General features: G+C 41.0%; 2 protein-coding genes across 2 annotated transcripts; both read right to left on the reverse strand.

The window, feature by feature from the left end:
- Positions 1-574: 574 nt before the first annotated feature.
- On the reverse strand, positions 575-14879 carry LOC124416070 (homeobox protein Hmx-like). The gene is made up of 3 exons (XM_046896911.1): positions 13621-14879; positions 3823-4130; positions 575-2051 (listed from the first exon to the last, which is right to left on the reverse strand). Exons 1-3 carry the CDS (start codon positions 14112-14114, stop codon positions 1330-1332), a joined length of 1524 nt encoding a protein of 507 aa, XP_046752867.1. The 5' UTR covers positions 14115-14879; the 3' UTR covers positions 575-1329.
- Positions 11677-12559, reverse strand: LOC124416071. The gene is made up of 2 exons (XM_046896912.1): positions 11898-12559; positions 11677-11820 (listed from the first exon to the last, which is right to left on the reverse strand). Exons 1-2 carry the CDS (start codon positions 12082-12084, stop codon positions 11690-11692), a joined length of 318 nt encoding a protein of 105 aa, XP_046752868.1. The 5' UTR covers positions 12085-12559; the 3' UTR covers positions 11677-11689.
- Positions 14880-24289: the final 9410 nt, after the last annotated feature.

Here is a 24289-nt window from a genome sequence, read left to right on the forward strand (position 1 = left end):
TGAATCCTAAATAATGATTTTGAACTTGTAGTCACATTGTGATTAGAAGTTATATTCTATCAAGGTTGTATCTCACGGATGCCGGATTTTCGTATAAATGTATTTTTGTATAAAAGATTAGGGAATGAGGCTGATTTTGAAAGTTTGAATATTCGGAAAGGGCAAATACTTTAGAACAGTGATTGTAAGTAGGATACTAGAAGAATGTCGAGAGTTTAATAAGTATATATTTATTCAATGACGGACTTGAACGATAAAAAACAGCCTGAAAGACGCGGTGGGAGAAGAAAGTGTATTTCTGGTTTCTGCAGCCACAGGGGACAACCTTTACGTGCTAAACCAGTCAGGTTCCCAAGGAATTTGACATTTGTGACTAAAACTTGGAGTATCTCAAAATGGGAGTGCAAAGTTGAGAAGTTGGTTTACACGGTGTCACGAATACCCAGATTTATACTCGGAGAAAATATGCGGTATACCATATATAAAGTATGAAAAAGAGCAGGCGATGGAGAGAAAAATATATGTATACATATACGTAGGAGAATAAAGCACTAGCAATAATACGCACATTCGTCGAGATCGAGCATCCAGGAAAAGGGCGGCGGAAAGATGTACTCCGCATACGATGTGGGAGATGAACCGCGAAGACGAATGGAATGGTGGAGTTCAGAGATCACACAGTTTACATAACGCACGCGTGTGTATGTGTGTCGAAAGTGTGATATGCAGAGGCTGAGAAGACAAGAGCAATACTTAAATGGAAGGTTGAGAGATCAGAGGGTCGAGTGAGATGATTGAAGTGCATCGCGTGTCCCGACTGCATCGCATTGTCACCAGGAGTCGAGTCCCACGTGGCCTCGAGTTCATAGCGAGCAGTTCCATTCCAGTCTAGATGTATGCAATTCACACCCGTATAGCATACGTATCTCACTTTAGTGCTCAGGTAGCAACGTGGGTGGATCACACCACAGATCCAGTATGTATACATATAAGGGTAAAGATGGAGAGTATCATCCGCTCTGGGCATCTTTGCTCATATGAATATATGCGGTAAGGAATAAAAAAAACCTCTGTTACATGTAGCATTTACAATGTAATATAGATATATTAGATTTTTTTTTATTCGTTAATAGTAATTTTTGTATGCGATAGACAATGAACGTTTTTGTGAGTAAATGATACCTACAGAGATGGGATTGTGTTTTCTTTTTCATTCCTGCTCGTTCGTTCGTTCGTTTTTCCGTTCTTTATTTTTCTCTCGCTTTCTCGGGACGGGGATAAGGAAAAGGATGCTTCATCGAAATATCTCTCCTTGCTATATTCAAGGTATTATTGCGTAGAGGGTTGCGGTGGCGGTGGTGGCGGATGAGGATTCGGCGGGGGCGGTGGTGGCGGTGGGGGTTGGGGGTGCACCTGGTGCGGCAGCAAAGCGTGCTGAACATGAGCAGGATGATGATGGTGGTGGTGATGGGCATAGAATATGGCCTGATTTTGGGGATGCGGTGGGTTGCAGGAAGCTGCCACAGAGTGGGAGAGGGATGGTTGTCCCGACGGATGTGCCGAGGACGACGAAGAAGCCACGGACGAGCTTGCGGAGGCTTCGTGATAGAGAATTGGCACGCGGACGAGCCTCTGTGCAGCGTGCGCCATGTTCGCAGCCTCGAGCTCAGCAGCCAGCTGTCTTTTCCACTTGTTTCTTCGATTTTGGAACCATATTTTCACCTGGGTTTCAGTTAAACGTAGAGACGCTGCTAGGCTGGCTCTTTCCGAGGACGATAGGTAGCGTTTCATGTCAAAGGTACTTTCCAGCTGAAAAACTTGCGACCGGGAGAAAACGGTCCGCGTCTTTTTCTTCCTCTTCATACTCCCGGAATCCCTCCCGTCGACACCGACCCCCATTTGACCACTACCTGACGAGTGTAACGTGGAATTAGCGTCACCGTCACCGTCGCCATCGCCGTCCCCGTCAACCGGATCGTCATGACCGTCGTCACCAGAGGATGGACTCCGTTCTCGAGCCATGGTCACTCCGTGCTCCTCCTCCTCGTCGTCTGTCAACCAATAAACCCGAGATAATGAAACAATGCGGCAAAGTTCAATATGCGAGATCAGTAAGTATTTTTCAAGTTGGGATCCTACTATACGTAAAGTGTCAAATCGGTATAAAATGTTACAAAAACATATAATCTTAAACTTTTGGGCGGTATTTTGGTTGAAACATATATTATTTTGCATAATTTACTGAAATTGTGGACACTTTTCTTTCATCATGTGCTAATATTTCGTTCAAATTAACTCGTCTGTGTAATTAATAAAGTATCGAGGCATGGCGTTGTAAAGCCCTCGGAATTTAACGATCCTGTCTCTTGGGGTCTCGTGGAAACTGTTGAATTGTAGGTACACATACAAAATTAGTTATTGGCGAGAGAAACGATTGACACTCCTAGAGAGTGTCATATTATTTGTTTCGGCCACGCGCAGTTTCAGTCAAATTATTAGCTCCTGACAGTTTATACGGGGTTTTGAATGTACACCGAAGATAACTACGCGTAATGACGATGTGATTTCTACACAATTTAGAACAGTTGCTGTTTATGTCGATGGAATCAAATTTTGTAAATCTTCTCAAACTCTTCTAGCGTTATATGTTTGAAAACAAGTTTGCGTAGGGTTACGTAGGGATGAATAACCACTTGCAATTTCATCAGATTCCAAAACCGAAAATTCGAAATAAGCCGTGCATAAATTTGAGGAATGGAGTATCTTTTTGTAAGGTCTTTGCGAAATCATTGACAGGTACACGGTATTTATTTTTTCAATAAGTGATTCCGTTTCACAAATGGTGTATATGATTGAAGTCAAATAAAAATTACGAACCGTAAAATTAATTTGAAGCATGTGAACTTGAACGGATGTATGTTAAGCTCGTTCACAATTCATATTATCGAAATATTCTCTCAAATACTTCTGATGCATAAAAATTGTTCGTTTTGTGGATATTTGACTAGATCTTCAGAGAGCAAAGTGAAGAAACGGAATCCAGCAGCCAAAATTTAATCGCAATGAGAAACTATCAGGTTAAAGTCTCTTCTAGAAAATGCAAAAAACTTTGGAGGATAAAGAAATGAATACAAATACAAGCCCAGAAGTTCGATACTACCCGGACTACGTGCCGAGTTGCATAGCTAACAACAAGCGAGTCTCGGAATCGATACGTAACACGTTTTATTGTAGACGTCTAAAGTTTCACACACAGGCGCAGGTAAAACCGCGAGTGGCGTAACGGCCAATTGTGACGCAAGTATGCTCGATGTCGCAGCAGCGCGGAGTCCGAGTCCCTTGAATAAAGTGGCATGGCCGATGAGAGCAAACAACAAGGCTCGGGGTAACTTGTTCTCAACTTAAGTAGACAACGGGCTACGGTATACACGCGGGTATATAGGTAAGCGATTGATAGCTAAGTCGATCGGCGCTGGCTTGTCACTGCGGAAGCCATGGAAGCCATAGCTTCGGTGGATGGTAGGGGTCATCCTCGAGTGCCCGGTTGCCTGATTGTCCCTTGCAGTTACCTTCGCCATCAACTTTCAACATGCCCGACGACTACCGTTACTTCAATTTCTTTTTAAACCCAGAAGTGGTTTGTCAACCCAACTGCAAATATTTATTCACTATCTTCCACCAGTCTGCAGGTTTGGGGCTGACGAAGTGCGATAAAAAAACTCCGCGTGCAGCTCTGAAATATCGGAGGTCGTTCCTCAGTGAGGAGTGGTGATGTCGGGGTGCGATAAATCTAATCGAGACTGCGTATTTCGAGGGGCTCACCTCTCTGCAAAAAGGTCGCCGAAGGACTTTGCCGATGGGAATTTCCATCGTTCGATGAGTGGTGGTTGAGGGCTTGCAGCGTGTGGCTTGGTCGCCAGTGAAAAGGCCAACCCCCGCTGGCGGGTAGCATTCTTTGAATGTTTTCAGCATCCGCGGCTTCCTGGCCACTACTAGTCACGTTTGTTCCCGTCGTGGTTAAACGTGGGTGATGCTGATGCTGATGGAGGTGTTGGAGCGGCGACGGGAAGAAAATACTCCCGATTCCAACGGGATAGCGGCCAGCTATCAACGAAGACATGATCCCCAGTCTGAAATGATAACGGTTTAATTATAGCATACCTTGACGCCAATTATTTCCACGATGCTTTCATTGCAGGCAACCAGTGCTGATCCGCATATTATATCACATATGCGTGGAGATACTCTTTTAAATTTCCTCACAGATGTAAGAACACGATTAAAATGGGGAAGTGTAGCCTTGCGTATCCTGATTTATTCCTTCTAATAGAGCGCGACGACGTCTGACGGGGCAGAAAAATTTACCTGATCTTTTAGACTGGTTTACATCGAGAGCAGAAATGCACAGGTATGATGAATTTCGGAAATACATGAAATATTGGATGCGAATCGTTAAGTGTATAGATTTTTTTTCTGTTGGTCCTAAATTACGTCATGGTATACTTGGAACGGACAGAACTACTTGAGTATCGTTGTCTCGATTATATAAGTGCTTCATGGTGTGAATTTCTCAATCCTAACCAAATAATTTTTGAATGCATCCGAACTACTGTTTGAAAACCTATCAACGAATTGCTAATTTGTTTAGAAAGTCCTTAGATTGGCATCACTTTGAGAATCATGACGGTAACCGGATCAGAGCGGCTTTGTTATTAGAAGAGATGGAGAAGATCAGACAAAAAAGAAACAACAATCAATGAGGAAACAATAGGAGGGAAAAAACGAAACACGATACTTCTTTTCCATCAGTTAACTCCAATACACTTTTTCAGGACATTCTACAGCCTTGTATTATTATCTTTTTAATTACCAGCTTTAAACTACTATTCAATGATAAAACTGTAATAAAATATCAAGCCATGCGATGCCCAAGTGTCATTATAAAAGAATTTTTTCAAGTTTAATCCAAGATCTCGATCGGTTTACCATGTGAACTACTCAACTATGGATAAAATTTTAAAACATTTATCAATGCAGTACGTATCCACCCTAAATGGCAGTGAAATGAATATGCAATCACAACGATAGATTGTAATATTTCGGGAGTCTAATGTGGTCGGCGTATGAAATATTCCTGGGTTTCTAGGGCCCTCACGATGGGTGAGAAAAAATTCTGAAAGCGACATGCTTAGCTTCTGCACGTCTATGGGTTCCAATTTAGGTGTCAGAAGCTACGCAGGCGAGAGCTGTCTTGTCTTCTTTGCGTTTCATTCCGAATTCAGAGTTGCCAACGGTCTGTAGCGGCGGCCATTTTGAGCGGTAGACGGCGTCTAATTTCACGCCTCAGGAATCCCGGAGTTATAACGAAAGACATCAAAGAGCAAACGATGCGGGGTGATGATTTCGACCGTTTTGCGCAGGTATGTATGTATATAAACATGGGGTGTACACCGTACAATTTGGAAACTTTTGTACGCCGAGTACAGAAGGGTAAGTAATTAATTTAATTATGTCCATTAGGGTAGCCGGGCCGTTTGCTCTGCGCGTATTAAATAAAGTTTCTTTAATCGTTAAAATGGCCCTCGCGTCCATGTTTCGGCAGCTTCGCTACGCGAAAACTCTCTCGGTTCTTTGAAACTCGGATTCTGGAGTGCGAGTCTCAAGAGGGAAATTGGAGACGCAGGTTTGGTCAGGCTCCTAATACTCCCTCTCTCAACCTCTTAGCCGAGTTTCGAATTCGAGGGGCGGCTTATGCCGTTGGTGGAGAAAAAGTTGGGATTAATACTTCCGTTTTTGCAGACTCCAACCCCCGCGGGGACGCTTCAAAGGCTGCAGTTTGAAAATTGAGTCGCAGGGAATGTCGGCGTTTGTTGGGGATATACATAAACCCAAAGTAGTGCACAAGCAGGTATAATAAACGCCTCCCTCGTACCTGCGATAATAATTACAAAGTTCTAGCGATTGCGAGCTCATCTAGCGAGGGTATAACACATTACAGCCGAAGGCACATCGATTGGCGTAAGTTCGCGGGTGCAGGTTTAATAACGCGTATTTTATCATTTGTAATTCTGAAATTCATTCGTGCAGACCCTGCGCACAAAGGGTCTCGGGAGAGTTGGCACCCCTGCAGGCAATTACCTCTTTGCACATTAGCAAAGCTGGCCCTGATAGCTCCCAAGGTGGGCGGGCCATTCACGATCGATATAAGGTAGCTAGCTGCACACATAGATATGTTACCACAAGCGTCCTCATAGCTTGCCTAGTTGTTAACGAATATTACATTCTTCCAGCTTCCTCTCCAAAGCCATTACGGGTGGCCGTTATATTTAATTATGACCCTCCTATTTGGACAACTTCAAGAAAAGGTTGGTCATATGGAAGAAATTGTTTAGAATTCGTGGTTTACAAGTTACAAGTCGATGCGAAATATTGCATTGCATGTTTATTCTTTCCATTGCTTTTGGGTTTGTTTGTACAAAATTGTGCATCATTTTTGTGAATTTTGGATTGAGATGAAACGTCTGGAGCTGATTTCTATATTGTCTAATTTAAGAGGGTTGAAATCTGTTTCGATGAGGGTTATACGCTATGCTACTATAGACAAATTAGTACAAGTCATTTACGATGTCTGTTTAATTAATATTAAGAGCATTGTTCAACTTTTGCATGTTTTGAATCTTCTAATTTTATCATTTTTTGTCGAGTGACAATAATTTTCTTATCTCAATATGCGATTATACTATTATCAAATTCTTTCAACTAATTCAAATTCACCAATTTTTAATTAGATCAGTACTTTCTAATTTTTTTGATGGCTTTAGTCTCAACAGTTAGTTCCAAACTCTTATCTGCATAAAATTAAAAAAAAAACAGACGATTCATCTGTGTAATATTGTTAATTAGCCATGGTTCAAATTGTTTAACATTCATCAGAATATCAAGAAATGGCATCTAGATTTGTTAAGTTTCAAACATCAACATTATTACAGGAAAATTTCAAGCTCCGATTCTATAATGATATAAAAAGTCTTCCAAGAAAAAATTCTAGAATGGAATCGAAGAAAACAGTTTGATTTGCGTATTGAAAGAATAAAATTGTGCCGCATTGATTAACGTTCTACATGCATATATACATGATAAACCTATGACCAAGACGTTAAAATTGCCATTTTTTTTGTCGAGTAAAAGTCTCAACTTACGAAATTAATAATGTTTCCAAAATCCTGCTTTATTTCTGGTTTTTATTTCACAGAGTTCCAATGTAAGAACAAGATTTTTCAATACTTTAATATAGAACTTGAATATGATTAGTTGTTAATGTTAAGATTAAAAACCTTTAGTTGTAACGAGTAAATACACGCCTACCGATTCATATAAATTAAAGGTAGTTCCATGGTCTTGATCGTCTATATATTGTTCCCAAATAAATGTTCAATTAATGTGTGAGAAATGTGAAAATTTAAATATGAAAACAGACTTTACGGTGTTGAATATTGAAATATGAAATAAAAAATGAGATGTTTTTTTTTCATATTTCTATGTAGTCACCCTAATGTCTCCGTTTACACATATAAAGATATTTGCCGAAAGTGGCAGGCGGTCGATCTAAGGTGACAATTGCTCAGAATTACTATCCTGCCTGGTAAGACGAAGATACTCAAACCAGGGCTTCGGAAGCCCTAAAACCTCCCCCGCCGACGGTGCTGCTCCATGTCCGCAGGTATACACGCACATATACGTATATATGTATATATATTTATATATATAGGAGCAGCTCGATTTCTCTCATAACGTCTGCACGCTCTCGGGATCGCGTTTGCGTTCGTTTCTTCAGCAGCGAGGACAAATACATACGGAAGTAAAAAACAGACACAGACGCGTAAAGGTATGAGTTCGAAAAGAAGAGGGATAGCGCCACAACGGTGAAAGAGGGAGGGAGTAAGGGCACGACACAACAAACAAATTAACAGCTTTATCCCGCTCCAAGCACTATATATAGGTGAGATTACGTACGATACATCTTGAACAAGCGGCTGACGACTAGCAGACGGCCGCAGATGCCCCGAAGAGATAAAAATGAAATCTGACGTTCACTGTTTGTAAGCATCGCTGCAACCCTCGCCCAGGTACAAACACCTATCATCTTTACCGCGCGCTGCAGTTGGTAACGTTCCTCTGCCCTTTTACAGCCCTAATTGTTTCCTTTAGATCCCAAAGTTTCCGCCTTGCTTCCCATGCATCCATCCCCGCAGCCTAGATCATGGTCCGCGCAGACACGCCGGTAAATCGGTAATGGTCACAAAAATCTTTTGCGTTTTTTCTTGATTTCTTGGGTCGGAATATACGTTCTCAAAGCGATGTTCACTTAACTTTCTTTTATACACGAAGGGTTTTTTGACATGTCAATTTTTTACGTCGAAAGCGGTTACAAAAATTTGTTTCATCGACAACTATATCGTTCTTGCGAACATGGCAATTTTTCATGTCCATTACTCGAATCCTTAAAGCCCTATAGATTAAAAATTTTTTTTTTTAACCAGCCCCTTTCGAGAACATTGCGAAAGTTATTAGAAAATTGAAATTTCGAATATGTTCCGACAAAAGCATCCGTTAAAAGAAACGTCACATGGCCATTTTTCATGCCAATTATACGAATGTAAGGTCTTGCAACAGCAGACGGACCGATTTTTGTTTAAAAACCAATTTTTTGGACACGAGAAATTGGAGAAACTGATTCTCGACCAAATTTCTCATAAGTCGCGTAGCTTTCAATGCTTGGAAAACTGCACACACTTCATTCTCACGACAGTACCTATGCGAAAAACATCGCTAGAATTTAGCGCACTAGTAAAAATATAGGCTGGCTCACAATAAATCGTTATAGTATCAAAAATTTTAGATCTTACAGAACTCGAAAACCTTAACCAGTACGACCTGATTAATGGAGACGAAATCTTTTGAAGGTAAATGTTTTCGTTAGTAGGTATTACTCGGTCTCTTCTTGGCCGCCCTAAATCCAGGCCCTTGGGCCTCACGCTAGGATCTAAAAGTGGTCAGGTACTTAGCGGTTGCAAGCTGCCTGAGGAACTGTGACGGAGGTACGTAGGCAGGTCGCTTGTGCCAACGTAAAACGCGCTCTCTTGACACCCCCTCGAGCGATTGTCGTGAGATGTTATTATGCAGCACCTCGGAGAGGTCTTAATTTGCGACAAGTAGCCCCAGCTCAGTTTAAGGAAACTCAACGGGGCTGCCGATCTTTGCTAACGAGGATGAGAAACCGGAGGACTTGAGAAGGGCCGGATGTATATACCTAACTTGAGTCTTAAAAGCCGAGATAATATAGACGGATTGCACAGCTTATCACGGCGGAGGTTTGATCAATAATAAATCAGATCGGGTACTTCCTTCCTGCAGGCAAAAGACGCGCCCCGAAGTGCAGGGAAGATATTCTCCGGGGATTCGCCGGCTTCTTACATCCCCGATATTCACGTTATATGCCTCTATACTCTCTAGGCTACTCTACCATCTGCATCTATTATGCAAGTACCACCAAATTGATTCCTCCTATCCATCCCGCGTCCCTTGGCCCACTGATGCCATGTATATCAACTGGTGAACGATACCTCCTTCGAGTTTCTCATCGCCATTAATGCATCTGCAGCTCTTCCTTAGAACGTCCATGAGGCGCATGTTTCTCCCGTGAACTGGGTTAAGTCGCGGTTCATCATGAGCGATAAACACCTAACGGCAAGTACCGAAGCTTTATGGTTTTACCCAAGTGTCTGAAAATAGTGGCTGTGATTAGTATCATTTATTATGCAATCTATACAGTTTGTTGCATTATATTGTATCTATAAATAATTTAAAAAAATAATATAATATTAAACTATTTGATATATCGTTTCTTTCTGCACGGTAATGCGGTACATACTCAAAAATCTTTTGATAATATAATAAGAAGGCTTTTTTTTATCACTTGAACGTGAAGAGATTAGAGTCGGATAACACGGCTTGGTCTAGAAATTCGTTTTACCAAAATCGTGTAGAAGCTTTGTCTCATCTTTTCCGAGGTATAAATGTGTATTCAATCGCTTTTTCAAATATTCGTGTACTTTCACATTTTATTTTCCGAGATTTGCAATATGCCGGATTTGGATAGAAACACATGTTTCTTGTAACATTTGTAAATACATAATTAAAAAAAACAGGAGACCCCCCTGAGAAAAATTAAACCAGTCAAGCATTACATGAAAATCCGGCAAATTATTAATCACTTATATTATACATACTGTACGATTTAAAAAATTATTTCTACAATTTTTGTCGTAATGTTTTAGACAGTTTAATAATCTTGAATAATAAAAGAAAATTGAATAAAGCGCCGAGAGATGCTAAATCCACAGGATAGTATTTTTTTTTATTTTAAGTTCCGTTTTTGACAGACCGTCATTTAGCGGAGGGACCGGAAAGTTAAAGAGGTTTTCCCCCATCGGCTCGTACATTTCGAATGGAAAGCCCCATGTGTATACGTCAGAAATGTACCAAAGAGGGAGCGAGTCGTCGCGAATATTACTTTGACGATTTCAGCTTTCTATTCAGTGCGCACCGCTAATTATGTATCTACGAACGCCGAGAAACAGATTGCAAGCGTATATGCAGTAGGTAGGTACGTGTAGAGTATTCCGTGCTTTAGCTAGTTGTATAAGAGCGTATAATCCGCATCGTGCAGGATGCGAGTATAGCTGGAGGATTTGAAGCGACGTTGATGAAGCTGGAAAAGACGAGCTAACAACAGCGAGAGAACAATTGCTTCACTTCGCTCTCGAGACACGTTAAACTCAATATACATATAGGTATGTCTACAGCATGATGCGATGTAACGTTGGGAATATTGCGATAATTAGTAGCGCCTCGGTTATAATGAGTTTCAAATTTCCCGCCACTCACAGTCTGCACGCATTCACATTGTCCCGTATGCGTGCCACGTGTACGCGAATTAAACGTCATGGTTTGCGTAGGTATACAGTCTGCAAATATTTCCGCATATAGCGGACCAGAGTGAAAAACACACATCGTTGCCAGAAGTAGATTGTCACAAATTTACGAGAGAGTGAATCAATTTAAACGTATTTTCGTTCCCAGTCTCAATATCACTGCAGGGATATTAAATCTAATGGTCAATTTTGTCGCTTCTAGTCACTTTTCATTGCGTAATCCATTTTCATGCAACGTTATCATTCTATTCATATGTTTTACGTAGCAGTCGTGCGTAGGTACTGCAGCAATTCACATTTCAATTCTTATTCCAAAGATTCGACAAAATTTTATTACATAATTAAGTATGGAAATTATACTCACATTTTCAAGTAATTAAAGAAGAGAACTATATTTATAAATTTTTAGTGTGCGCAATTCGATGCCAATGTGTTTGATGGACACGAGTAATTTGGGTGCAGCAAACTTCACGAAGAATTTATATTATTGCATGGTAATACATTGATGATGAGTAAAAAACTAGCTAATTTTCATGATCGTAATAGAAAGAATGTAAAACAAGTGTAGTTATTATCAGCCCATGTAATACGTGTTTCGGAAATTTCACGAACGTGTTCGAAAAGAATCGGTAAAGTTGATTCTTTTAATTTAACATCTGTCTGTCAAAGAGCGGGTGTGAAGCTTTTAGGTTCATTTATGTCAGCAGTGAATACTTAATCGCGTTGATAATATGCATGGAAATGTAATATTGTCCGATGTCAGATGTCTCGCCCTCGAGGTGCGTAGAGCTGGAGTGAGTTTGAGGCCTAATCAAATGGTAAACGGCTGGAAAACAAGCAATTGGAACCATTAGGGCTTTGCTTGGGGCTAGAGGGTGCAAATCTGATAAAATCATCTCGAACCCTCTCGACGCAGCGCTCTCGTCCGCGAACCCCTCTCACCCGAGGTTTGGTCTCCCCCTCTTCTAGTAGACCTATCTAATGCCACCCGATGTAAGTAATGCAATGCGAGGGAAGCCGGATTCGTTGTTATTAAATGAGACAGCCTAATAGACCCATTACCGTCCGCAGTAACTCCCCCTATTCGCATCGGAGTGTCGCGTTATACGTGTCATCCGCAAATACGTACGGACGCAGTACGCTTCTTGGTTATACCAACTATTATTCCAGGATGGTACTCGATATCCCTCCACCTCATCGATCATGCGAAGTCTCTGGGGCGGTTGGTTGGCCGGTGCTTTTATTTGTCACGGGTATTTCGTTCGGGCATTTGGCTAGTGCCAATACGGACCACTGGTACACAGAGTGGAGTCGATGGAGGCTGTATCTAGGTTGTGGCTTCTTTTGTCGTCTATTGGAAAAACGAAGCTCTATTCAGCCCGCGGGTAAAGGAACAGTGTAAGAATAAAATCATTTTGTCCGGTACATCGCACCGGTTAGTCACTAGTGGCTCTCTGGTGCGAAATAGTTCCGAATAGTTCAAAGACTGTTACAACTCCAACGATTATTGTAGAGTTATTTCAGCTATTTTGGTTTTGCACGACGTGATTTTTGTGTTGCAGATACCGAGCTGGCAGATAATAATACGGTCATTTCAATTAATGTACAGTATTTAAGCAGGTATAATGTTATGTGATATCAGATCGTGTTCAAGAACTCTGTAATTAAGGGAAAGTACCTAAAAATTTTGTTTCAAACGATTTCTCAGTTTAGTTCTTATTGCTTCATATTTATAATTGGCTTTGATAATCAAGCATGGAGTCCTTAGTGTAATTTTTTTCGTTCCTAGTCTGATGTGCTACTACCGTTAAAAATATGGTCTGGTTTTGGATGCAGGAATTTTTTATGGTTGCTAGTAATGGTACGTCCGGCACTGAAAATAGTATAACTTGTATGATTGATTGAATAAAACGATTAATGGATATCCGCTTCTTGAAACGTCGGCTGTATTCACGTCCAATTGGTTTCTAATTTCTTTCTAAGCTATCAATCCGCTAACTGCGACGATTCTTCAATTTAATCCGAATTGATTAGATCCTCATTGCATTATTAAGGCATTTTGCGCGAAACAAGCCATCAGTTCCTAACAGTGTAGAACTTCAATTTCTCAACTAGAAAACCAAGGTTGAATGAAATAAGATTTTCACCGAATTCATTATTGTTTGATTTAATATATAGTCAATATTCGTTCTTCTCGAATCATATGAAAATCCGTATCGACGGGGATAACGAAAACCGTGACATGATGAAATATAATTTTGCAGATCGTGCTCAACAGAGTGAAATACCGACATCTTAGAATAACAAGCTTCTATAAGTATAGGACTCAGAATCATTCAGTGGTACTCCATTGCGTTAAGGCTATATCGTAACAAAATTTGGAAGTGAATTTACATTTTTGCAATTGCATCTGTGAGTACAGGCTACTAAAGAAAACTTCATACAAGAAACTTATCTACTAATTCATATCTTGCCGGGTCAAAACTGTTTTGACAGCATTTTCGGCCAAAGAAATTCCTTGATTCTTTATGTCGAAAAATTCCTCAACAATTGTCCCGAGCCAATGGCTGTTATTACTACTCTATCACTCACAGAACAAACGAAGGAAGAAATGAGACGAACCTACCTAGAGAGCATTGCAAGATCCGTCGTTGCATGGCCCATCAAAGGGTTGCCTTCGGCAGACCCAAAGCTCGAGCTGTTCCCGTTGACGCCATGAGTCGAGCCGCCGGTGGTAAGACTTCCAAGCCTTGGCAAGCCAAGAAGCTGCGACGATTCGCTATGCGATGCCGAGGCGGTTTGCGGCAACGTCTGCGGAGACGTGCTAGCCTGGAGGACCTGACGAGGTGGCTGGTCCTTCGGGGTTGGAGAGGAGGCCGCGACGGCTATCGGAGACTCGGATCGTCCGAGGATGCTGGATATGCTGAATGAGGTGTATTGCGGGGTACAGGCAGGTCTCAGGGGGGCTTTGCCGCCGTTAATTGTACAAGAATTGCTTAAGCTACGGTTATTTTTGTCCTGAATAAGGAGTTCGGCCGGTGCCGAGCTACTCCGTGAACCCTCAAGCTCCAAGTCCTCCTCGGATACAACCGACACTTCTATTTCCGTCTCACCAGACATTTTATCACTCGTTTATCAGCCGAATTATGCTACAAACACGTGAAGACACCAACTCTATTGTACTAAAAAATTGTTATACGGTTTCCTCGTCAAACGCGGCGGCATTTTTACCTCTCGAATGGATTACGTCGTTTGACGAGTCGCTGTCATCCGATTCGAACACATTACACAGTAACTCACAACCCGAAAAGTCTTTGAATCAACCAAAGCTCCAGAATCATCTGGATGGCCGATCGTCACGCGTTTCTTGATGTCATTCAACACGAGAACTTGTTTACACATAGAAAAGGATCAGCATCACTCCTGAATAAAATGCCATCGCATTCGTAGATCGGCAGATTTGATTTAGTGCTGATTCACCGGTTCCTCGGCCTCTTCGCACTATGATTCAACAACGTGCAACGCATATGGACAAGGGGTCGAGTCATGTAGTCCAGTACTACAGCTTCGTGAGCGATCAAGTTTCGAGGGTGCGAACCATACCTGCGGTCAAAAGCGATCGAAGTGCTTCCTTCTCAGATTATCACCGACCAACCGACCCCAAGAATCCGTGGTCCGCAATATTCGACTCGCGATGAACACAGCGTGCTCTGAGAGCCTGTCTCCTCGCGGGTTCGGAATCGCTTTAAGTGACCGACGATAGATACTGTTTGAGACTACGGGCTCGGGAACTCGAGTATAACACACCGTGGTGAAAATCGCGCACAAACACAAACCCCTTAACGCAGCAGCAGTGTCCCAGTCGTGTTGTCGTCGTCTCGTGCTTCGGCGTCCCTCGTCGGGTGCTCATCCACGGGGCTGCTAAGCTCGGGTCGAGCGAGGAGGGTGCCGGGGGCGTGGCCATCCTTAGGGGATGGATTCGCCTCACCGCGATTCGACGCGAGGGCGATCGATGCTCCGCGTCGCGGCACCGGTTCGGGGGTAGCTTTGCGAGTCCGCCAATCACCGAAGGGAGGTTTCCTCCACGGCGCGGAGCCTCTCCTCGACTACGTGCAACGGTGTGCCGTGTGTTACTTATCCATTATAACACTCCAAGATCTTGATTCAAGCCTGTAGCGCGGCAGGCTTTTAACCAATTAGCCTTTATAGCCGCTGCCTGCACCCCCGCCGCCCCTCTCGCTCACCCAAAGTCCCGTAGTATATATCCACCCGCACCCAACCAACCATCCACCTAATCTACCTTGGGTATTTGGCTATACCGTCGCGTCGCCCGGCGCTCTGCAGGCTGCCTGTGTGTCCATGTACACCGCCACACGAACCTCGTCTCCCAGTGTCGACCTAATACCTACCCAGTCTTGGGCGGCGAACGCGTACCAGATGATATTGAGATATCTCTCTCTCTCTCTCTCGCTCTCTTCTCTACAATGGCTCTCGAGATCTACATCTCGGTCTAGGTGTTCCCGACAGTATCGTAAACCGCTGCTGGTTATACGGGGAATCCCCCCGCTGTTGTTCCAAAATTATTTGCCTCCCCGCGCACCTGGGACTCAATGCAGCCTAGAGTGGGCCGAATCCCGGGCTTGCCTGTAGTAGCGGAGATTGTTCTAAATACGATTGCTGCTAGTCCGTTTGCTGTGGCTCTACCCTCGCGATAACCTCGCGAGGTGGGTAGGTGGATATAACGTGGGCGTGCACCGAGTTGTCATCGATCTCTTGCCGACCTTTTTCCTCGTGGGCGAGGTAAATCAAAAACTTTAACGTATTACCTGCCCCTGCTTTGACGCTGCGGGATGAAACGTTCTGATATCTGACCGTCTACGAACTCACTGCTGAAGGATCGATGCTCGGGAACTTCGAAGCGAAGAGGAGACTGCGAAGTGAATTTTTTGCCATAGTTCAAAAGCGGGATTATTGCATTGTATTATTATATGGGAAAAATATAATTTCATATATCTCTTGTAATACGTTAAATTAATATTGTAAGATGGAACAGACGCGTAAGGTCTTTACGTTTTAACTGAAACGAATTATTATTTGCACTATTTCTTCCTAAGCTCCCGCTGCAACAAGACAGAGGCTTTCTATTAATTTTCGGATTTACGAAAGCCTGGTATATAATAAAAGGTGCCCTCTGAAGTAATCGTATGAGATTAATAACGTCTGCGTTGCATGAATTTTCTCGTTAAGCCTTATAATTCCAACCCATAAGGTAAATCTGGTTCACGCGTTACGAAACATTGCCCGGGCTTACACGAGTTTACGTTATTCATGCAGTTAAGGGGATGCTATAGTCAGTCCTTACCGACTGCGTTAAATGTATACTATTTTGGCTATTATTACAGTCTATGCATAGCAACATGAACTAGGACATAAGAAGCGTACTATACATGAAATCGTGAACAAAAACACACCAATCCATTTCGGTTTTATGCAAAAATGAAGAAATAGCATGAAAAATAAGAAATCGCGATCACGGTTTCGTATCTTTCATGTCACATCGTTATTTTTGCGCAAAATCAAAATGTATTTGTATATTTTCTTTTAAAATTGCATATACAATCCAGCTGTTATTCTATTTTTTTTTTTTGGTTTGTTATCCGTAGACTTGGATATTTAAAGATTTCTAAGGCCACGTTGAAATCGAGTATAGCATCCCGTTGATGCAACAGTTACTTTGAAAGAAAACGCAGGTTGGCGAGTATGAAACACTTTTGCCTTATCGAGTTAGTGTCGCCACTTTTACTAATTCAAACTTTAAGTACAGCCATAAATGCTGAAGATGAAAGCTCGGACATTTTACGATATAGAAAATATTTAGGTACAGTGACTGATAATTAATCGTTGGGTTAGTCACACTGAAAGCAATACTTAGCGGAGAAGACGGTTTAGTTTTTATCCACTTACTTCGACCCATTTGATATTTTTATATCTGGTTATAAAATCATAAGGCAGCTCGAGATTCTGAGTCGTGCAGAAGATTATTACGTATAGTAGCATTCCAAGTGAATAAGGATTTGTTGCAAACGGCATGTGTCTACGAATATAGGTATGTAGCTCGAGCAATACTTCACATTCGTACACTATAATATACCAAACAACGTGCGCATTGTGAAGTGGATAGAGTAACGTACGACAGTATTTTAAATTTTCATAATATTAAACAAAAAAAAAAAAAAATTGTTGGCAGTCAACAATAAAGCCAAAATTCGCATCGCTGAGCAATTTTTTTGAAAAATTCATCGACGACCGATGTTTTTATTGGTGTTTTGTTTTTTTTTATCTTTTCCTTTTTTTCTTTTTACACAGAGAATAAATAAAATGTGAAATATTGGTAAAAAGAAGATATAGCACGAGAGAAAGAGAGGGAATAGAAAAGGATGAAGAAATTAGAGAGAGAGAGAGAGAGAGGGGGGGGGAGAGTAAAATGTTAACCAAAGCTCCGCAGGCCGCTTCGCTCTCGCACTCGCCCGCTGATAAAGTATAGGGATATTGCCTTTGATCCCTCTCCATCGGCCAATACATTAAGCGCAATCACAATCGACGAAGCTAGGGCTCACTTTATTCAAAGACGTCACAGTTAGCTGGGAGTCTGTGATCAAACACGCGACTTTTGTCAGAGCAGTATAGGCATTTTACCCCGGAGTATAAGTATGAGAAGCCGTTACCATAGCTATAACGCATAATGTGTAGCAGCGCTTCTGCAAGAACTGCAAGGGTTGCAATGCAATGCAATGCAATGCAATGCGGGGTGTATCGTGTATGCTATCGGCGATGGATGCGGTGCCAACGTAGAAGGCGCACACCGAGTGCTTAACAAAGGAGCATCGCGCCCCGAGTACCGCGTATTTCGAACATATTTGTACCCTGCACAAAGCGCAGCCTCAGTGAACCGCCGCCGTTGCGTTGCAGTACCGAGGACTAAACTTTTTCCTATTATTTTCATCCCCGTATATAACGTTGAATTCCGGGGTTGGGTACCCTGTTTCTCGTTGTAGCAACGTCTATATCATACACTTGTAGTATATGTGGCGCATATTTATTTGCACCGCGGAAACGTATACCTTTGCATATACCGTTGTCGGTATAGTGTTCCTTCGTTATGATTATAATTCGCACAAGTACATATAATCGCGTTATCCCGGTACCTTTCGTTTCAAAACTATTCCAATTAAAATGTTTCAGAAATTCTCTCGTGCAGACGTTCATGTTTAATTACGATCCGTTGATAAACCCCTTATAGACACTTTCTCATTCTAGTCAAAATTGAGCAAAAAATACTTATTACTCTTCTCACCTAATCTGCGATTTTTCCCAAGTCTATACAGATCAATCAACCGACCGGATTTCGAGTTAGTTTATCCTTATGATCGATGTTAATTCAGGCTAGTATTTACAGTATTTTCAAGACGCATAACACTCTGCATATACCGAGATATTCTGTACGAAGGTAGTTCGGTACTCACCGCTAGGCTTGCGCTTTTCTCACAATAGAAACGCGGGGTCCTACAGAAATCACATGAACTGTAGCCGCAATAGTACATCAGTTTGTTTCGTTTTAAACTACTAGCGAACAGCTTGAGAGCACTAATTATTTAACAATAAGGCTGATTTTTTTTCAATTAATGAAAATCGTTGTATGATAAGAAAACGTTCTGAGAATCATTTGCCAACTAGACGACAAGTACGTTTTACTAAAATACTTCACTATTACTTAGTATTAGTAATTTTCACTATTCTAGTATAATATTACATTCTGTGTACATATACACTACTACAAATTTAGAAAAGAATATGCGGCTTGTAGATTTAAAGAGTGTAGGTGAAACACTGTTACAGGCCAATTTGTATTGGGGTCTTAGCTTCTGGTGAGCCAGAAGCGTTTTCTTTAAGAAAAACCAAACACGGTTTGGTCTTCTCAAGTTATTGTATTATACACAATAAACACGCTGTCATCGAGCGCTGTAACTAGGTGGTGGAAGAATCGAGGAAACCGCACCAATTCACAGAGTATATAGGCATACAGATTTGGGTCAATTTGTTCGGGCGCTTAAGAGATTTTGCAAATTCCGTACATAATAGCTACTCGTACACTCGACTGTTGGCTATACGACACCACTCGATACACAGCACGTATAGAAATATAGACCAAGATTTCATTCTTCCAAAAGTATACTTGGTGCTTCAGAAACATCAATCTGCACTGTCTTTTTAGAATTCGAATTAATTTTACATTTCAACGAAGCGGTATTAATGGGTAAAAATTGATGTAAAAAATAATCGTAATGCAATAGTAGACGAAATCCGTTTGCTCCAGATTGAACTCGAAAACGGTGATCATGAGCCTTAATATTCCAGTTTTACAATTCATTTTGCTTCGATCATACAATATCACTTCACTGGGTTACGAATTAAATATTCTGAAAACTAATTTGACGAACTATAGAGAACATGGCTCTGATTATTCTCTTGAAGCGCCTAATTGTACAGGCTCTGCACCAATACATAATAAGTAAAAACTTACATGTCCGAATTTGCAGCTACTTTTCCGCCGATTTTGCCACATAGTGCAAACTACATACACAACGAAAACATCGATACGTTGATGTACTTTACCAAGCGTGCAGTCGGTCGTCACCCTACACGATATAAGGACAAGTACGTATAGGTATATCGACTAGCCGGATCTCGTCAATGTATGGGTACATAATCGTCCATGTAAATACAGTGACACACACAAGTTTGTTGGATGATGTATAAGTGCGGTGGTATAGCAGAACGAAGAAGAGGATATACCTCTATTTTACTTTGTGTTCGGGGCGTAAGAGGATTATCTGCTCTCAAGAGAAGTAAGTGGTAGGTATGCTTCACTTTTCACAGGGGTTGCATTATTCCCTATTATACGATGTGATTAGTAAATGCAGGTAAGCTGCCGCGGGGGGTCTCTATTATGCTGACGGAGATGTGCACTCGTCCGCGAGCACACCCGACTCTTGGTGGCTTTTCTCATCTCTTTTCGCCCGCCGTCGCCGTTACCGCCACTCGCTTGATGCTTAGTTCACCTCTCATGCAGTTATACGAGCTGTCTAAGTTACCGGTATGGCATAGGGGCTCGGCGTAGGAATGATCCCTAGGTTAGCTATGGCTAACCATGAGTTGCAAGCTTTTGCTTGACGTGGAGTGTTTGCGAATAATGTCGACCAACTCTCAACGACGGAGAGTCTGATGGCGAACACGAATAGGTACGTCAAAGTCACCTGAAAGCGCTACCGAAATTTTGAAAAAAAAAAAACACTATTATATATCTTCAATAGAAAACAAAAACCAAATTTGGTTAGTAGTATTATATGAATTTCTTAATTGTGAAGTTACAAAAATAAACATTTGAAAAACTAAAAGAGTATTAAGAATAATTTCTGTCGAATTGTCTAAATTACCAATATTACTTACCTAAAATCAAGTCCTAAAAACACCAGATCTGGTGTCAAAAGTGATTAGTTCTTAGTTAAGTTGGTTATCGTAGCTCGGGGAAGCAGCTACTTACACAGAAGGTATTCAGGGAGTTTTTACGCTACAGATTCGATTCTCACACGTTTTGGGGTTACATCTTCGTTTCTTCTCGCTCGATTGTTGGCTCCCAATAATTGCTGTTCCAAATTTCTTTCACGGTTACTTCGGATTATGCGGTCGAAGATATCCAGCACATTGAATCATCCTTCGCCTCATCGGTTGGACGATTGAGACCTGCCCGATATACGTTTCCTCATACCGTTCATCCAATTAAAACCTTCCAGCCTGATAAACAACTCGTGTAGAACGTGTGGTTCGATACCATGCGACCGACCATCATCGTAGACCAAACGTTCGCGTCTTGTAGTAGTTCCTGTTGTTGTTGCCGCCGTCGCTTCTCTTCTGTTATTATAATTACTGCTATCGCTACCCCGCTGCGTAGGCCTCCTCCTCTCCTAGAGGCTGGTAGGTAACACGACACTTTGCTAATGCCCATTACCCGAGGCTCGTACGAATACCAGCCATGGTTTGGGGTGGCTGCTACCCTTTGCTGCTGCTGCTGCTGCGTTTGCATCGATACGGTAGATCTTATTGTTGTGCAACGCTCGAGCGCCCGACTGGCTCTCGATGGGATCACGTGTCGCGCTAATTTCTGAAGGACCCTTCACGCTCGGGGGGCACTTTTATAACAAGTATACTTAATACCGTCCGATCGTCGACGCGCACTTGTTTATTTCGTTGAACTTCTTCCATTGTTGTACGCTTTCTTTTTTCCGTCACACCCGGTATTACTCGGTGTTCCATTTCTTTAACTTATTTTTTTTTGTGTTTCTTTCCTGCGTAGCAAACTCGTTATCAAATATTAATCTTTATCGTACCTTACGCCGGAGTTCCTGCAACAATTAACAGTCGTAATTATTTTACCTCGACATTTTTCTCCGTAGGTATTTACAAATTACGGCCAATTGCCTTGGGGTAATCGTTCTAAATTCCTTTGTAAGAATTTCAAGATAAAAGAGTAGGTAAAAGATTTCAACACAGCCCTCACTTCATTCAAATTCGTAATTCGTAATTACGAAACTAAATTCGTGAACAACTATAATAAGGCTTTCACATTTCTTATACATCTTTTTGCTAGATCGCGGGAAAAGCGACTAATATCACTTCACGATCAGACTGATCGCCTTTCTCTAAGTGTATACGTACAATATGAATACTTCTGCACAATCCAGTCGCAAAGATAACCTCTTAAATTCATGATTTTTTTCTTAACTATGTGTATCGATCATTACAGTTATTTCAAAAATAATCCCTCTAATATTACCTAAAGATTTTATCACTTCTTTGTAGGGTGGACGTTTTGCGCCACGCTATTGTTTGCGCGGATTAGGTTGCGGGACGATGTGCATGATTGGGGAAACCGGTGGCCTCAGTGTTCTGCTGCATTCACGAGTGAATTAGTGACTAAATCGATACGGGATCACGTGCCACTGTAATATCCAACGAGATTTTCTGTTGCGATTCGGAATCGTAATTTGCCAAACTCGTAGTTGTTTATGAGAATAAAAAAAAAATCACATCAGTTATTGACAAACGTGCGATTCGAATCGATTATGCTTTTTTTGGTCTCCTTTTGTACGGATTGATACTCGAGCGATAAAATTATTGCGAGACAGATTTTAATCAAAGCAATTGAAGATCGCTATTATAATTACGAGGCTGAAAAGCTGAGGATGTATTGTATAAACAGTAATTGATATTTTTTGCATTACTTCTCGTACACTGGCTATGTTTCTCTTATATTCATTGGTTACTGTGATAGGCTGGCGTTGTATATGACTGTATTGGTAGACTCGCGCCGTACTTCAAATGGGTGATTTAAAAGATTGATATAATTTTGTGAATTTTTTAGCCTCTGGCGGAATGCTGTGAACGTAATTGCCGTTTTGTTGTCCCACTTTGTCGGGGAATTGTAAATACTTTCATCGGAATCCCCTTGTAATTTCTGAAATTGCAACCACGTATATTTCTTCTTTAATTTTAATTGGTAAATCCAAGTTCCTGATTGCATTTGTGCAATTGATGGTTGGTCAGATGCATGAATTAATTGGTATTATTAATGTATTTGCTTTCGTTGATATTTATAGTTGTTTTCTCAAATAAAATATCACCTTGAATATCTTAACTAATAACACAAACTCGACTTAACGGATTTACTTATCCCGGAAAGTACCCTTGTAGAAGAAATTACAATCTAATGTCTTTCCCTCCGAGCGTTCATCCGTGTCGTAGTATCCGGTTACGTGGCGTTTTCAAAATCGAGAAGAAAACTCCCAAGGCTTAGAGATAATTCGTGCATTGTTCAAGTTCTCTTCGGGATCGCATGATTTTCTATAGTGCGTGGAAGGATAAAGGAAAAAAACAGGAAGAAGTAACGGCGAACAAACGAAACAATCCAAACAAGTCAACAAGCGTAAAAGTACATCGAACGGAGACGACGATGGTTAGCGGTTCGTAAATTCATGCCCCAATAAATTCGACCATCCCTTAGGATCGACCGGGTCGGTAGTAATTAAAAAATCTTGCAAATGTTGCACGTACAAAAAAAGAACAAAATATCCACATCTCCCAACGATAAGTATTGTTTAATAATCTTTTCAGTTAACACAAGTTTCAGGTCAGACCCAACGTTTTTCAAAAAGTAAAGTTATGCGACGTATTTTCAGTTATTTTCAAATTTTGGTCAAAACGGGGACAAATTGTTAGCAGATAATAATTTGAAGTGAAAATTTGTGGAGCAATTAATTGCAACAGCTTCCTCGAAAAACTGTCGCTTGATTCGAAATGAGTGCCACACTGGACCATAAAATTTAGTGAGAATATAGTCAGATTGAGGCAAAAAATAGAAAACGATAAGAGATACCATTAAAAGTAACTTAGTAATCGAGATTGGAGTTGAATTTATGGTATTTTTTTATGAACTCCGAAAAATAATATAGCAAGTGTTTTTCTATTCCATGATTGCTTAATTTTTACATTTATTTGGAAATATCGAAAAGTCGAATTACAATTCCTCGATGGGTATTGAAGAGAAAAAAGAACACGGAAATGTCGAGAAGGAATATTGAAATCTAATAAAAAAATAATGCTTTTGTAACATTTATGAACATGCTTACAACCATGTAGGAATTTTATTAGTGAGAAATTACATCTTATGCAGATCTTAGTTTTTTTGACCATTCAGCGACCGACGATGTAATATACATGATTGATAGAATCACAGGAAATAAATAAGATTTTCGTTTTTTTTTTACGATTCTTTCGAGATATACGATATATTAAATAATTGTCAAGTATATGAAATATGGGCAAAACTTTTTGACAAATCGATTGCCGCTATTTATTTGTAGAATTATTTTCATATTGCGAAAAAATCGTAAATTTTGGAAAAAGAATCAATTTCTGAAACACGTCCGAAACATCTGAAAATCGTCTAAAAAATGTTTCTTTACTCAAATCAAGGCATTTTGAGTAAAAATTATCATTTTAAGGTGAACCGGATTATTTGAAACGATTGATCCTCTCGGTTCAGATACAGTATTTTAGAGAATTAGTGAAAATATTGAAATAGTATATCTCCTTTGGCTCATTTAGCCTAGTAATTGCCCCGAATACTCTGTACACATAACAACAAGCCCCAAGCATCATAGTTTAGCGGAACGATACGA

The sequence above is a fragment of the Diprion similis genome, chromosome 2, assembly GCF_021155765.1.
Source record: "Diprion similis isolate iyDipSimi1 chromosome 2, iyDipSimi1.1, whole genome shotgun sequence".
Classification (NCBI taxonomy): Eukaryota; Metazoa; Arthropoda; class Insecta; order Hymenoptera; family Diprionidae; genus Diprion; species Diprion similis.